Below are 12,552 nucleotides of genomic sequence, written 5' to 3' on the forward strand. Positions count from 1 at the left end.
TTTGACTTTGAGAGCTCAGCAGAGAGAAGAGGTGCTTTATTACCCACCCGCCTATGTTTAAGATGCCCCATATCCTTCCCATCTGCACCCAGATGCATCCTCCTGCATACACAGATCTTTCCTCACCCTCAGGGAAAGCTCTGACCCCATCTTCCCCACCACATCCCTTTTCTTCTGGCCCATTCCTCCCCCTTGGGGGGCTCAGTTCCCCTCTGTCCCCAACCACATTGATCCTCCGATTCCCTCTGCTCCCTTCTGAGCACATTGCCTTCTCCTCCATGCCCCTTTATCCTCCTTCTCTGTCCTCTGCACATCCCTCCCTGCTCCTCCTTCCCCTTTCCTGCACACTCAGATCCCCACCATCCCCTGATCAGGGGTCTCCATGCCAAAGTGATGCCTCCAGGACCCCTGTGCTTACAGCAGAAACTGCCTGCAGGAGCCAGAGGAGCTCATTAATCACTTTTATTTTATTTCAAGTGCTGTAGACAAAGTCACTTACCCCCAGGTGCTCCCAGCGCCCCTGTGCAGACCCTGCCTCAACACCCACTGTAATCCAGCGCTCACCGCTGCTGGGTGCAAGGCCAAAATAAATTACCCGCCTCCCCGTGTTGTGCTCCCAGGCACCGAGGCAGGTCAGCATCAGACTTTGAGCGCCAGCCCTGCCAGTGCCCGGTTCACCCACAGTGCCCTGCACCAGGGTAAATGTTTACTTTGAAACTCAAAGTCACAGCATTGGGCCCTGCCTGTTCCTGGCACCACTGACCCCTGCTCCCATCCCCAGCTCCCGGGGCTCAGCATGGCATGGCAGCCTCCGATGGCAGCGGGGAGCACCTGCAGGGAAAGTATGAGGTTGAAGCATCAGGCCGTCACACTTGCACTGCCAGCAGCTGATGCTCACTTGCCCCCAAAAAAGCAGTAGCAAAGCCACAGGCATCAGCTCAGGCCGGTAGAAGTTTGTAGATTCTTGTCCAAGGGGACAGCAGCAGGGAGACCAGTGTTGTCCACTGCTCTTCTCCTGGAGGATCCCCAGGAGAGGCAGAGAGCAGTGCTAGGCAGTACTCACTCCATCTTGGCTTCCAGGTGGTGGACAGTCTGCTTGTCCAGGTAGCGGCAGAAGAGCGAGAGAAGGTTGCTGGGCAAGAAGAGAGGTTCCACCAGCAAGGCCTTAGGCACTTGTGACAGCTCCCGGGCAACCAGGAACACTGTGTCTGTCCTGGGGGCATCGATGCAAAGGGTGAGCTCCCCACCAGCCACTGAACCCCATATCCCACTGCTCACACAGTCCCTCACCATGTCTCAAAGTCCCCACTGCATGGCTCCAGCGGCACATCGGAAGACAGCAGCCTCTCGCCATGGCTCAGCAGAGAGTAGAGCAAGGAGATCCCAAACTGCAGGGAGGCACAAGGAGGAGCATCATGGCTGGCAGCAGTGGCACCCCAGGAATGCCACAAGGCTCTGCCCTCCTCAGGGCCCTGTACCTGGTTCTTCAAGGCCATGGCAAGGGGGAGCTCAGGGGACTCATGGAGAGGCCTGGTCATCTCCTGCAGGATCTTGATGAGTTTGCTGAAGGTCATCCTGCCCACCACCTCGTTCAACGGGCTGTAGAGCAGGGGAAGAGACTGGGCAGGGCAGAGGGGAGAGCAGGAATCTGAGACCGTTTGACCTGTCATGGCCACAGCCCCATCCCAGCACCTGGGGGGCAGAGGCCAACATTGCACACACCTCCAGTGGGAAGTGCCACCAGGACTGCTTGAACCCCTCCTGGAGGCCCTTCTCCTCCTCCCGAGGGAAAGAAAGTCTCCTGTCTCATATCACCCTCACCATCTGCCTGGCCATGCTGGGACCCAGCAAGACAGGCCCCCCTCCCCCATTACCCACCCAGGGTGCACCCCAGCAAGAGCAGATGGGGGAAGGAAGCGGTCTGGGATGGCCCTGCCCTGGCTGGAGGTACTTGCCTCGTCCAACATATCCTTCTTCATGAGGAAAGGCAGGTGGTGGGTGATGGTCAGCAGGATCTTCTCTGCTTGCTCCCGGCTCAGGTGGGGCAGCAGCCTGGCTGTGAGCTTCTTGCCTTTCCGCACACACAGGAGTTGCAGGAATTCATCCTCTGCCTCCCTGAGGATAAAGGCTCCATTGGCACAGATCCCAAGGGACCTGTAGCATCTCTGTCCATCTGGACAGTACCAGCATCTGTTCTGGTGGAGGATGGGGCTCATGGGCAGGGTCAGCACAGGCCACACAGTGACACACTGAGGACAAGATCCAACCCTCCCCATCACCTAGAACTACTCATCCATGACCACCCAAGCCCCATAAGGACCAGAACATGCTGCCTGCTCCCCTCTCCCCAGAGTGCAAACTCACTCTTCACTGCTGCAAGCCCTGATTTTCAAAGCTTGGTAGATATGCTCCACTTCTTGGCTTTTCTGCTCCTGACAGGAGGGCTGCTGCTGCTCCTCCAAGCCCAGGGACATCTTCCGCTGTGCCTCCTCCACTTCCAGCAGCTGCACAAAGAGCTGGAGAAATGGCACAGGGTAAGGGGGCAGCTTGGAGCATCTTGTACCAACTGGTTGTCCAAGACTCCTACCCAGGTAGGTGTCCCCTCAGAGAGCTCTTTGGATGAAACCCAAGCATCTGCACCATCCCACCTGACCCTGATTTGTGGCTCACTCACCTTCTCAATCCTGTGCAGCGCCCGAAGCCGTTGGCTCCCCGCAGCCTTCAGGAGGCAAGAAAGGAAGGCACAACAGTTACAACCAGCACCTGACACCACCACCAGCAGCAGAGCACTGGGCCAGGTGATCCCAAGGGTGATCAGAGGTGGCTTCAGGATACTGAGCAATCCCACAGGGAGGCTGTGGCCAGCTCCAACTGCCCAGAGGTGCATCCCATCCATTCACTGGGGACAAGATGCCATCACTAAGGTGACACCTGCTCCAACTGTGTGCCCCATCCTGTGACTTGGGGCAGCACCCATGCGCAGTCACAGCAGCGCCTAAAGCTCCAGCTAAAGCTGCTCCAGGGCCCAGGGAAAGCTTGGAGCAGCATCCCCCAGCCAACCAGCTCCACTTCTCCTCACCTACCTCTTCCACAAGGGCATGGTGCACAGCATCGATGGCCCGGCGAGGGCTGTAGCAGGTGGACACTGCAACCTGGCCCAGTGAGCCCGCAATGCGCACCACTAGAAGAGAGATTGGATACAATGAGACCACGTCCCACAACCACTTGCCCAGCTGCCAGCCACCCACGCCAGCTCCTCACCAGAGTCATACATCTCCACTTTCTGGATGAATGGCGTGACCAGCTTGGGGGGCTCCTGCTTGTTGCGCCCGCCAAACAGCTCCTCCTCTGTCTGCCTGTGCTCCAGACGGTGGTAGTACGTCTGTAACAACAGGCATAGCCAGCAGAGGAGGAACCACAACCCTGGCACCTAAAGCTCCCACAGAGATGAAGTCCCAACCCTGAGGAGAATAAGCCACCAGTGCTGCTGGTGAGAACTCACCTGGTAGTAGTAGTCATCATCCATGTTCTCACTCTGCAGTTGGATCATCTCCACCTTGACAACCCAGTCCTTCTCCTTGGAGGTCATCAGCCCAGCATAAGGGTCCACTTTAGGAGACCACAGGTTCTTGGGAGAGATACTAGCACAGGAGAAGATTGCCACCTGCTGTGACTGCCCAGAGCCTTCCCAGCACCCCGCAGCTCCCCAAGGTGCCCCTTACCTCTGCGCCTGCTCGTCTTGCTGTTGCCGCTGGGTCAGGATCCGCTGGTGCTGAGGGTGCAGCTGGGTCATATGGCTGGGTGTGCTGCAAAGGAGACCGGACAGGGTCAGGGGGCTCAGCGCCCACACTAGAGCCGTCCCCAGAGGGGAGACACCCCCCAGCTGCTTTGTGGGGCTCCCCCAGTCCCACCCAGGCACTCCACTTGCAATCCTGCTACCTGAGGTTCAGCTGGCTGCTGGCTGATGGACTGAGGAAGAGAGCAGGGTCCAAAGAGGGAGACATGGGACCGAAGTGCATGGCAAGAGACCGTGGCGGGCTGCTGATGTTAGGTGACATGGGCCGGAAAGGCGTTGGAGGAGCATACCCTGTGGTCTGGAGAGGGAAAGAGAAGCGATCAAGTGTCTGAGCCTTCCCCTCTGAGGGTCCAGAGCTGCAGAGTCTGCCCCAGGTAGCATAGCTTTGGGGAGGCACTGTCCCCATTCACTGCCGCTCCAGGGCCACCCTCAGAGCGGTCATAGCCTGATGTGTTACCTGGTTAGAAGCAAAAAGCAGAGGTCTGCGAGCCAGCGTGAAGGGCCGAGGGGAGCACGGGGAGAGAGGTATCAGAGGTGACTGCTGCAGGGCAGGAGATGGGAGGTGTTGCTGGGACAAGCCTGTCCTCAAGGCTGCACCTCTGGGGAGGGGAGGGCAGAGAAAGAGGGGATGCAAGAGCCCCCCAAAACCTGTTACCTGCTGGAGAAAGCGCTGGGGGAAGGACTTGGGAGACATCAGTCTTAAGTCAGGGTGCTTGAGCCGGGGAGATCCCCTGTAGCTCCTCTGCATGGGGGAGCCGAGGAAGTCATGGGCCACATTGGTGGATGGTGGGGGCCTCTCCAGGACCTGGAGGATGGCTTTATCCTGCAGGGAGGATGCAGCAGGAGGTGGTAATGGGGCCCAGCTGGAACCAGTTTAGCTCCACCAGCTGCAGGCAGCTCACCAAAATCTTCAGTCATTGCTCAATCAGACCACGCACCCGCCAGGCTCCCATCCTGGCAGCATGCAACACCAGGGGACCCATGGGGACACCTGGCATGGGGGTCCCAGTCCCCCCAAACTCAACAGCTTTGCCTTCAAACCCAGATTCTGCTTAGGGTGAGCGCCTCTGCCCAGAGCCTTGGCACCCAAGAGACATAGCCATACACCTCCAGACCCATGATGAGGGTTTGGATGTCCCCTGGTCACTGCAAATCACCTGCATGACCCTTGGCCCAGGGTACCAGGGAGCCCTCGGCTGCTCCCTGAGGGCCCGGCTGGGAGTACCCACCTCCAGCACGTGGTGGGGTGGGATGCTACCAGGGCAGGAACCCCATACTGCAGGATCCACCGCCAGCTAGAAGACAGGGAGATGGTCAGTGCAGGGAAGGAAGACAGGAGAAGAGGGGCAGGGGACACTGCAGGGGCCACTCAGCCTTGTCACTAGATGGGAGGGAACATTTTTACCATATCCTCTTTGCCAAACTCTGCCCAGCAAGTACCAATCTTGCTGTCCAGCACCGCTGAGTCCTGGCTCTGTAAGCAAAGAAGTAGTTACAGGCACATACTCAGCCCTGCGGGGCAGGTCTTTTTCCCCTAGGCAGGGGCCAAGCTACCCCCTGGTGCCTCCATGGGGCAGGGCTGGCAGGTGTGAGGATGGAAGGGGAAGCAGCAGGGTCCCACCAGCCCCTCCGCCTGCTGACCAGGCGTAGGTCCCCTCCCTCTCCGCTCACACATCACCTCCAGCGTAGGTTTGCTCTGTACAGCTTTCATCACCGCCGGGTCTCCCAAGTTGTTGGGCTCCTCATAGGGCTCCTGGTCTTCCTCCTGTTCCTCAGTCCCCAGCTCCTCCTCCTCTTCCTCCAACTCAGAGCAGATCTGCTCAGCATCCAGCTCCATCCCACCTTCCTCCTGGGGCTCTCCCAGCTCCTCCAGCTGCTCAGCTACTCCAGGCTCAAGCTTTTCCCCAGTCTCCTCTGCCACCTCTTCCTTCAACACAGGGCTCACCTCCAGAGACATCAGGGGTTTTGCGGTGCCCTCCTCAGTGGAGTCATGGTCTTGGAGAGGGGAAGGAGAGCACATCAGGGTGGGTGAGAGCCTGGGCAGTGCCCACTGGGGTCCCTGCTCCCAACCCAGATCCTCACCAGACAGGAGAACACCTTCTTCACTCACCCACCTCCATCCTCCTCACCCCCTTAGGTGCTGGCCAATCTCCCCAACACTGGGACTCTTACCTAGCCCAAAAGTCATCTCATTGCACATGTTGAGCTCTTCATCATCCTCAGCCATCTCCTGTAGCAGAGGTGCATCTTCCACCAGCAGGTAGTCCTTGAGAATCTAGAGTGGAAAGCAGCAGGGTCCCCACTAAGGGAGAAGTAACCCTAACATGCTCCTTAAGTAGGGGGCACCCAATCTCCTCCCCACCCCACTGGTGGGGCCAGATAGCACCCAGGGCTCACAACTGCTCCACAGCTGGGAAAGGAAAAGTGGGAGCCACCAGCACTGCCAGCAAGGGCAGAACCCACTGGCTCAGTGCAGGGTAGGAGCCCACCGAAGCCTGCCAGGACCATGGTGGTGGCTGCCCGGAGGTGACCCTGGCCAGCGCAAGGGGATGCCAAGCATGGCTGGTGCTGAGGGACACCATTAGGCTTCAGAGTTAACACCCCACTACCGGGGCATGACCAGCACCCAAGCACAAGGCAAGGAAGGGCACCCCACCAGGACCTCCAGAGCAGTGTCTTCTCCCGTACCGACCGCTCCGGGGAGAGGCAGCCCCGGGGGAACCGGCACCGAGGAGAAGGGGGCGTGGCCCAGGGAAGCAGGAGGGGAGGCAGCCCCAGGGACGGAGCAGCGTGGCCGGGCAGAGCAGGGCGGGCACTCACAAACGGCTCGCCGCCCTCCGCCATCCCGCGGCACCGCCCGCCCGCCCGCGTCCTTCTACAGGGCCGGACTGCCCCCGCCGCCGCCTTTTACGGTCCGCCGCCACTCCGGCGGCATTGCGCCGCCACGCATGCGCCTGCCGTACAGCATGGCGGCGCCCAGCTGAGCCGCGCGCGGCCGCGGCGCCCCGCCCCTCGGCCAAGCCCCGCCCCTCGGCCGGGCGGGGCGCTGGGGTGCGGCGCGGGGGCCCCGCCTGCCGCAGCGGGTGTCGGGCGGTGCCCGGCGGGGCGCAGGAACCCGCAGCCCTCGCTCCCCTGCAGCCGCCACGGTGCCAGCGCTGGCTGGAAGCGCGGCTCGGAGATCTGGCAGCACGGGAGAAAACTGAGGCGAGGACGCTGTAAATCTCTGTGTCCAGCGAAGCACGGCGTGCTGCCCTCGCCTCGAGTGCTGGGAGCACCCCAGCCGCGTCAGACCTCACCCACCCCTGAAATATTTTTCTCTGCCCTGAAAGAGGAAGATTCGGCTGTTCTAACCAAACCATTGTAACCTTTTAGAAACATCCCACAGAAGAAGCTCGTAGTTCAGCTTCTCTTTACAGGGAAAGCCTGTGAGGCGTTGCTGGTTCAGGCAGAGTCCTCTCCAGGGTTCCCGGTCCCAAACAGCAGAGCCTGGGTGTCAGCACAAATAAAGGATCCATGTGCTACAATCAGTATTTGTGTAATTAAGCCTCTGCCAAGGGGGTCACTCACCTGAGCAGAGCCAGACTAGCTTGTGAGTCAGGCTCAAGGCGGTGACTCCCGGTACCAGCTCAGCTGTGAACATAGCAGTTTGGGCTTATTGCTGCCAGAGCCTTACCAAGGATCTCAAGTCTCTGGCACCAGCTGCATCCCCTTATCTATCAGCAAGTCCACTCAGCAGTAGCTGCATGGCTGCTGGCACTGCTGGCTGGGCAGCTCACAAATGCAGCAAGAGCTGGTCTGAGCTGGCCCAAGGGAGATTGATAAGAAGTATTTGCAGTTTTTTTTCCTTTGCTCAGTCTCTGCTGATCTACTGGCTGCCTTTGGGAGGGGGATATTCTTTGTAATTTATTGACTTAAGTTAGGTTTTTAAATGTGATGTATTAAGAAGATAAGCCTTAAAGATGCCCAGTGTTAGAGAATTTCTGTGATACTGCTCTTTTATTCCCACTGTTAGTGGCTTTTCTTTCTTTCCTTTAGTTTTTTAACTTTTTAATCCTTACACAGCTAGATAGAAGACCATACACACATATCTGCTTCCTAGTCTGAAACAGCAATTAAAGGTAAGCAGTACCATGACATGTAGGACCATAAGCAGACAAAATCCTAGGCATATAAAAATACCTATGTGTTTTTTAATAACAGCTCATCTTCCATTTTTAACCTTAGTTTTCTTAATGCTGCTATTCAAAGCTGCTGTACTTCTCCAAGCAGCGTTTCAGGGCCACTTGGAGCCTTACCTAGCTTAGCCAGGCTTCGGTTCTCACGCCTTTTCTAGGGGAGACACCAGAAACCCTAGTTCTTTGACCTTCAGGTTCTTGTGTTTGACGCTGGGCAGCCCATGCAGTGCTTGCACAACAATCAACCCATCAGCCTGTGGCCACTGAACTGAGGTGCTCTGGCCCAGGCTTCGAAAGAGAGCAAACCAAGGCTCAGAAAGAAGGGTGGCCAGACCGTGCCAGTGTTGCCTACCAGGGTGATGCCGGTCCAGGCTGCAACATCCTCCGCAAGAGGTGGGTTTTACCCCCGTTTTGTGGAGGGACCGGAGTCAGGAAAGCACCTTGTAGCCGCTGCGCCATGACTTGCTCCCGCAGGGGCTCCTGACCGCGGGTATCCAGCCCAGGGGAGTCGTCACCCAGGCCCGGCTGGCGCCCGGGCCGCCTCACGCTTCTGCTGCCTCAACCCCTGAGGGGCCGGCCGTGCCGGCAGCCCCCCCCCGCCCCGGGGCAACCGGGCCCCGGGCGATGCCTCAGCCCGAAACTGAAAGCACGGGTCGCGCAACCTCCGCGCTGCCGCTCCGCCTGGAGACCGATGACGCGCGGGCAGCGCCGCGCCGCCATTGGCTGAGCGCGACAGGGGCTATAAAAGGCGGCGCGCGAGCGAGGCGGACCAATGTGCGCGGGGTGCGGCCGGCGGGATGGCGGCTGGGGCTGCGCTGCTGCTGCTGCTGGCCGCGCTGCTCGGCCTGGGGCAGGCGGATGGCGAGTGCCCGGGGCGGCGTGATGGGGCGGGGGCGGGGGGCGCGTTAAGAACCCCGATATCGATACGGGTTGGTGATGGGGGTGGGTGTAGTGAAGGCTCCGGGACCGCTTACCGGGGGTGTCGGTGGGCAACTGCGTATGGGGGTGCGGGGCGCAGTGAGGGCCCGGGTACCGGTACAGGTTGGCCTGGGGGCAGGTGCTGTGAGGGCTCGGTACTGGGGGGGGGGGGGGGCGTTGAGGCCCTGATGCCGGTAGGGGTTGGGGGGCGGTAGGTGCCGCGAGGGAGGCGGTGAGGGGCCTGTTGGCGATGTGAGCCTAGGAGGGGTGGGGGGGGGGCTGGCGTCTGTTACCGTGTCCGGGCGGGCGGGTGCCATCTGCAGCCCTGCTTCTCACTGTTGTCTCCTCCTCCTCTCCAGAGGCGCCGAAGGTGGAGGTGTACTCACGCAACCATGGTGTAGATGGGGAGGAAAACACCCTCAACTGTTTTGTGAGTGGTTTTCACCCTCCAAAGATCAACATCTCCTTTTTCAAGAACGGGGAGCCCATGAGCAACGTGAAGTACACAGACATGTCCTTCAATGACAAGTGGTATTTCCAGCGCCTGGCATATGTGACGTTCACCCCCAGGAAGGGCGACATCTACGTTTGCAGGGTGGCCCATTCTGCCTTCCCAGAGCCGCAGTCTTTCCGATGGGGTATCGTGTCCCTTCCTCTTCAAGCTTTGCCACTGTTCATGTGCAGAAGCCACAGCTCGGTTATATCCACAGCGTCTCTTCCCCTTCTTAGGAAACAGGGTGCTATAATGGGGTGGATTTTGAAGGTCTTGTGTTATAGATGTAAAATGAGCTTGGTTAATTGCAGCAGCTGGGCTGCTGAAAAGGGTCTGTATACATACCTGTGAAATCATTGGTTAGTAGCAGGCTGGGAAGACTTCCCTTGGTATTATCCGTAGGTATTCAGTTGTGCTGTGTCTGACAACTCTGAGTGGAGCACTCTAACATCCTTCTGGGTGAATTTGCTGAGAAAGAGATGGGTGATACGGTGATTTTTGGTTCTGTATTTGGTAAATATAAAGAAGGATATAGTAGTGGGGACTGATGGTGGTGACCCAGCCTGCTATAGCAAACACACTGCCAAGCAAGGGCAGCTCTGGCTACTGCGCTAGGGCTGTTTCTGGCAGGGGTGGGCTTGTGGTGAGAGGGGGTGCTGCTTGCCCTGAAGCCTAATGCTCTGCCCTTCTTCCTTGCAGATGCAGACTTCTAAGCTGTGTCTGGGATAATCATGGTGAGTGGCGCTGGTGCTCTATGCTGTGCTGATAAGGGGAACATGGACCCCTTTCTGTCTTGGGGCCAGGGGGAGTCTGTAGCTTGTACAGCTGAGGAACAAAAGCAACCACCCCAAAAAAAACCCAACAGTGTTGCCACTGATGAGCAGCAGGGCTGTTCCCCCACCCTTTCTACCTGCTATTTTGGCCAGTCCTCAGCCTTACCTTACTCACAAGAGTCTCCTTTGCTCCAAAGAAAGCCCTTTGAAGCAAAACTTTCCTACATGGCTTTGGTGTGTCTGCCAGATATTGTTCAGGGTTGTCATGTGTCCTGCAGTGCTTCTCCAGACCTTTTGGTGCCATCTCCTGTCTGGTGGGGAGGAGGTTGCTGTGCCTGGAAATCCCCATGACCTGGGGGAGGCAGCTGGCTAATCCTGCAGCAGGCGGCATGGTGGCTTAGTAATGTGGGATGTACAAGGCGCAAATCAGTGCCTTGCTGCCAAACCAGAAGCAGCCTTGGTTTTATTCAGCCTCATTGTCTGAGGGCTCTGGGTTCTTCAAACTGTCTCGGCATAACTGATCTAGATTTATCAATTGGGCAATTATCAGTATAACCCTTGATAGGGAAAGGAAAACTAAAGGTATGTAGCCTACCTGACAGTTGTGATGCTGGTTGAAACGCTGTAGTTATGTACCCTGGTAGAGGCTGGATAATTATTAACAGCACTCAGGACAAGCCTTGGCAAGACCTTACTTGATATGCCACTCACAGTGGACCAGAAGGTAATTATCAAAGGCTTTTAGACTGAAGACAATACTGTGAGTCAAACTTTGTAAATCAGAAAAACTGCTGTGGGTGTTTCTTCTTGGGAAAAGACAGGGATTTACTGAGCTGGGGTGGAGGAGCTGAGAGCAGGACAGAAGGAGAATATCTATGCAGCTGGTGTTTGGGGTGGAGAACAGGGATTGCTTTGGCAGAGGATTCCTTGTTGAACCCTGAATCCCCACCAAGGAGGGGATGGAAAAACTGTTTCTGCAGGATTTTTGTCTAAAGGTAATTGGAAGGTGGGTCTGCCTGCCTGGCAGCTGGGACTCTGCAGTTGGAATTCCTTTGTGTAAAACTTTTATTTTCCTAAAATAATTACCTGAATGTGTGAACAGAGTGACTGATGTCAGTCTCCTCTTCCCCCACGCAGGTCTGAAAAATTCTGCCTTGCAAGTAAGAATCTTCTTGAGCTTCTGTCACTTCTTCGCATCACGCTTGCGGATATGATGATGAGCAATTATTTTTCAGTGCAGAAATCCTTCTTTATTAAATGCTTATCATTAAAATGCCATTCACCCCAAGGGGTATGTAAACTGAGTCTTTTAGCCACATAATCACTAATGTGGATATTTATAGCTGAAGAGCCATTGTAACTCTTTGATGCCTGAATTTTACAGGATTTTTATCTAAATAAAATAGGAGAACTTCAGTCCTTAAAATGTTTCTTCAGAGTCCTATGATGAGCTTATTTTATGAGGTTTTATGGCTGCTGGCTTGAGGGTGAATCAGGACCGTGGTGGCACTGCACTCAGCTGCACTTTCTTTACCCTGCTATGAAGATGCAGGAACACTTCTCTGTAACATAAAAAACCACCTAACCAAACAAAAAAAATTAAAGGTTTGGGTGGGATCTGCATGGCCGCAGGCTCCTGGGTGGCTCTGAAGGGAAGGCACAGGGATAAAAGGGAGAAAGTAACCTTGGGGACATGAGATCTCATCTTAAAGCTGGGTGAGAGGAAAAGGGGTGGTGGAGCAGACTCTGGTGCCTGCTTCAAGGAGGAGGCAGCTGACACTGCTTGGCGGTATGTGGTGTAAAACTGGGCTGAGGGAAGCAGATAGGCCTGTCAGTTACTTTCGTTTCTGGTTTTCTCTTCTGCAAGTGGCTGACCCCACTGGGAAGCCCTGTTGGGGGCCAGCCTTCCCTGTACCTTGGGGGTTTGATAGCACTTCCCAAAAATGGTGCTACTTTGTAGAATTCCCTCAGCCCACTTGTATTTTATGAAGAAATTGGTGTGGTTGCTTGATGAGTGTTGGATCAAGGAGGATCTAATCTGTGCGGATCTCATGTGAACAAGGATTCCTGGCAACCCAATGGGTGTGATCTATTTTATGTCTCTTAAATATATTAAGATTTGTTGTGACTGATGTTGCAGAGCATGCACCTGAGATTTTGAGGAATCTCTTGCTTGTTTCACAGCTTTTCCCAGTATAGCTACATTTTCTGTTAAGGATTAGGAAAATCCAAACTGTTGCTGTTCCAACACCCAGGTCAGAGGTTGTTGAGGTGAAGGGACTGGTTATGGGAAATCCCTTTGTGCTCATCAGAGGAGCATTCAAACAGGAGAGGTGGGAAGGTCACTGCTGGGTGGTCATGCCAAACACTTATCAGCCTGCATGGGACAGCAAAGCC

General features: G+C 56.3%; 2 protein-coding genes across 5 annotated transcripts; one reads left to right on the forward strand and one right to left on the reverse strand.

The window, feature by feature from the left end:
• Nucleotides 1-453: 453 nt before the first annotated feature.
• Nucleotides 454-8,613, reverse strand: PATL2 (PAT1 homolog 2). Of its 4 annotated transcripts, XM_055717442.1 has the most exons (19): nt 6,617-6,780; nt 5,969-6,071; nt 5,475-5,791; nt 5,202-5,270; nt 5,026-5,091; nt 4,452-4,619; nt 4,254-4,337; nt 3,940-4,094; nt 3,723-3,806; nt 3,503-3,641; nt 3,262-3,382; nt 3,084-3,181; nt 2,675-2,719; nt 2,365-2,516; nt 1,956-2,115; nt 1,479-1,619; nt 1,291-1,388; nt 1,064-1,213; nt 454-831 (listed from the first exon to the last, which is right to left on the reverse strand). In XM_055717442.1, exons 1-19 carry the CDS (start codon nt 6,638-6,640, stop codon nt 792-794), a joined length of 2,214 nt encoding a protein of 737 aa, XP_055573417.1. In that variant the 5' UTR covers nt 6,641-6,780; the 3' UTR covers nt 454-791. The 4 variants fall into 4 exon arrangements, with proteins under 4 accessions (XP_055573417.1, XP_027658661.2, XP_055573415.1 ...); XM_055717440.1 differs by lacking the exons at nt 454-831; nt 1,064-1,213; nt 1,291-1,388; nt 1,479-1,619; nt 6,617-6,780 and adding exons at nt 7,148-7,282; nt 8,092-8,613 and having other exon boundaries at nt 1,723-2,115; XM_027802860.2 differs by lacking the exons at nt 454-831; nt 1,064-1,213; nt 1,291-1,388; nt 1,479-1,619; nt 6,617-6,780 and adding an exon at nt 8,324-8,369 and having other exon boundaries at nt 1,722-2,115.
• A 109-nt stretch (nt 8,614-8,722) lies between these two features.
• B2M (beta-2-microglobulin) lies at nt 8,723-11,585 on the forward strand. The gene is made up of 4 exons (XM_055717460.1): nt 8,723-8,832; nt 9,249-9,527; nt 10,082-10,116; nt 11,293-11,585. Exons 1-3 carry the CDS (start codon nt 8,769-8,771, stop codon nt 10,093-10,095), a joined length of 357 nt encoding a protein of 118 aa, XP_055573435.1. The 5' UTR covers nt 8,723-8,768; the 3' UTR covers nt 10,096-10,116; nt 11,293-11,585.
• The last annotated feature ends 967 nt before the right edge of the window (nt 11,586-12,552 follow it).

Source organism: Falco cherrug, chromosome 7, assembly GCF_023634085.1.
Source record: "Falco cherrug isolate bFalChe1 chromosome 7, bFalChe1.pri, whole genome shotgun sequence".
Lineage (NCBI taxonomy): Eukaryota > Metazoa > Chordata > Aves > Falconiformes > Falconidae > Falco > Falco cherrug.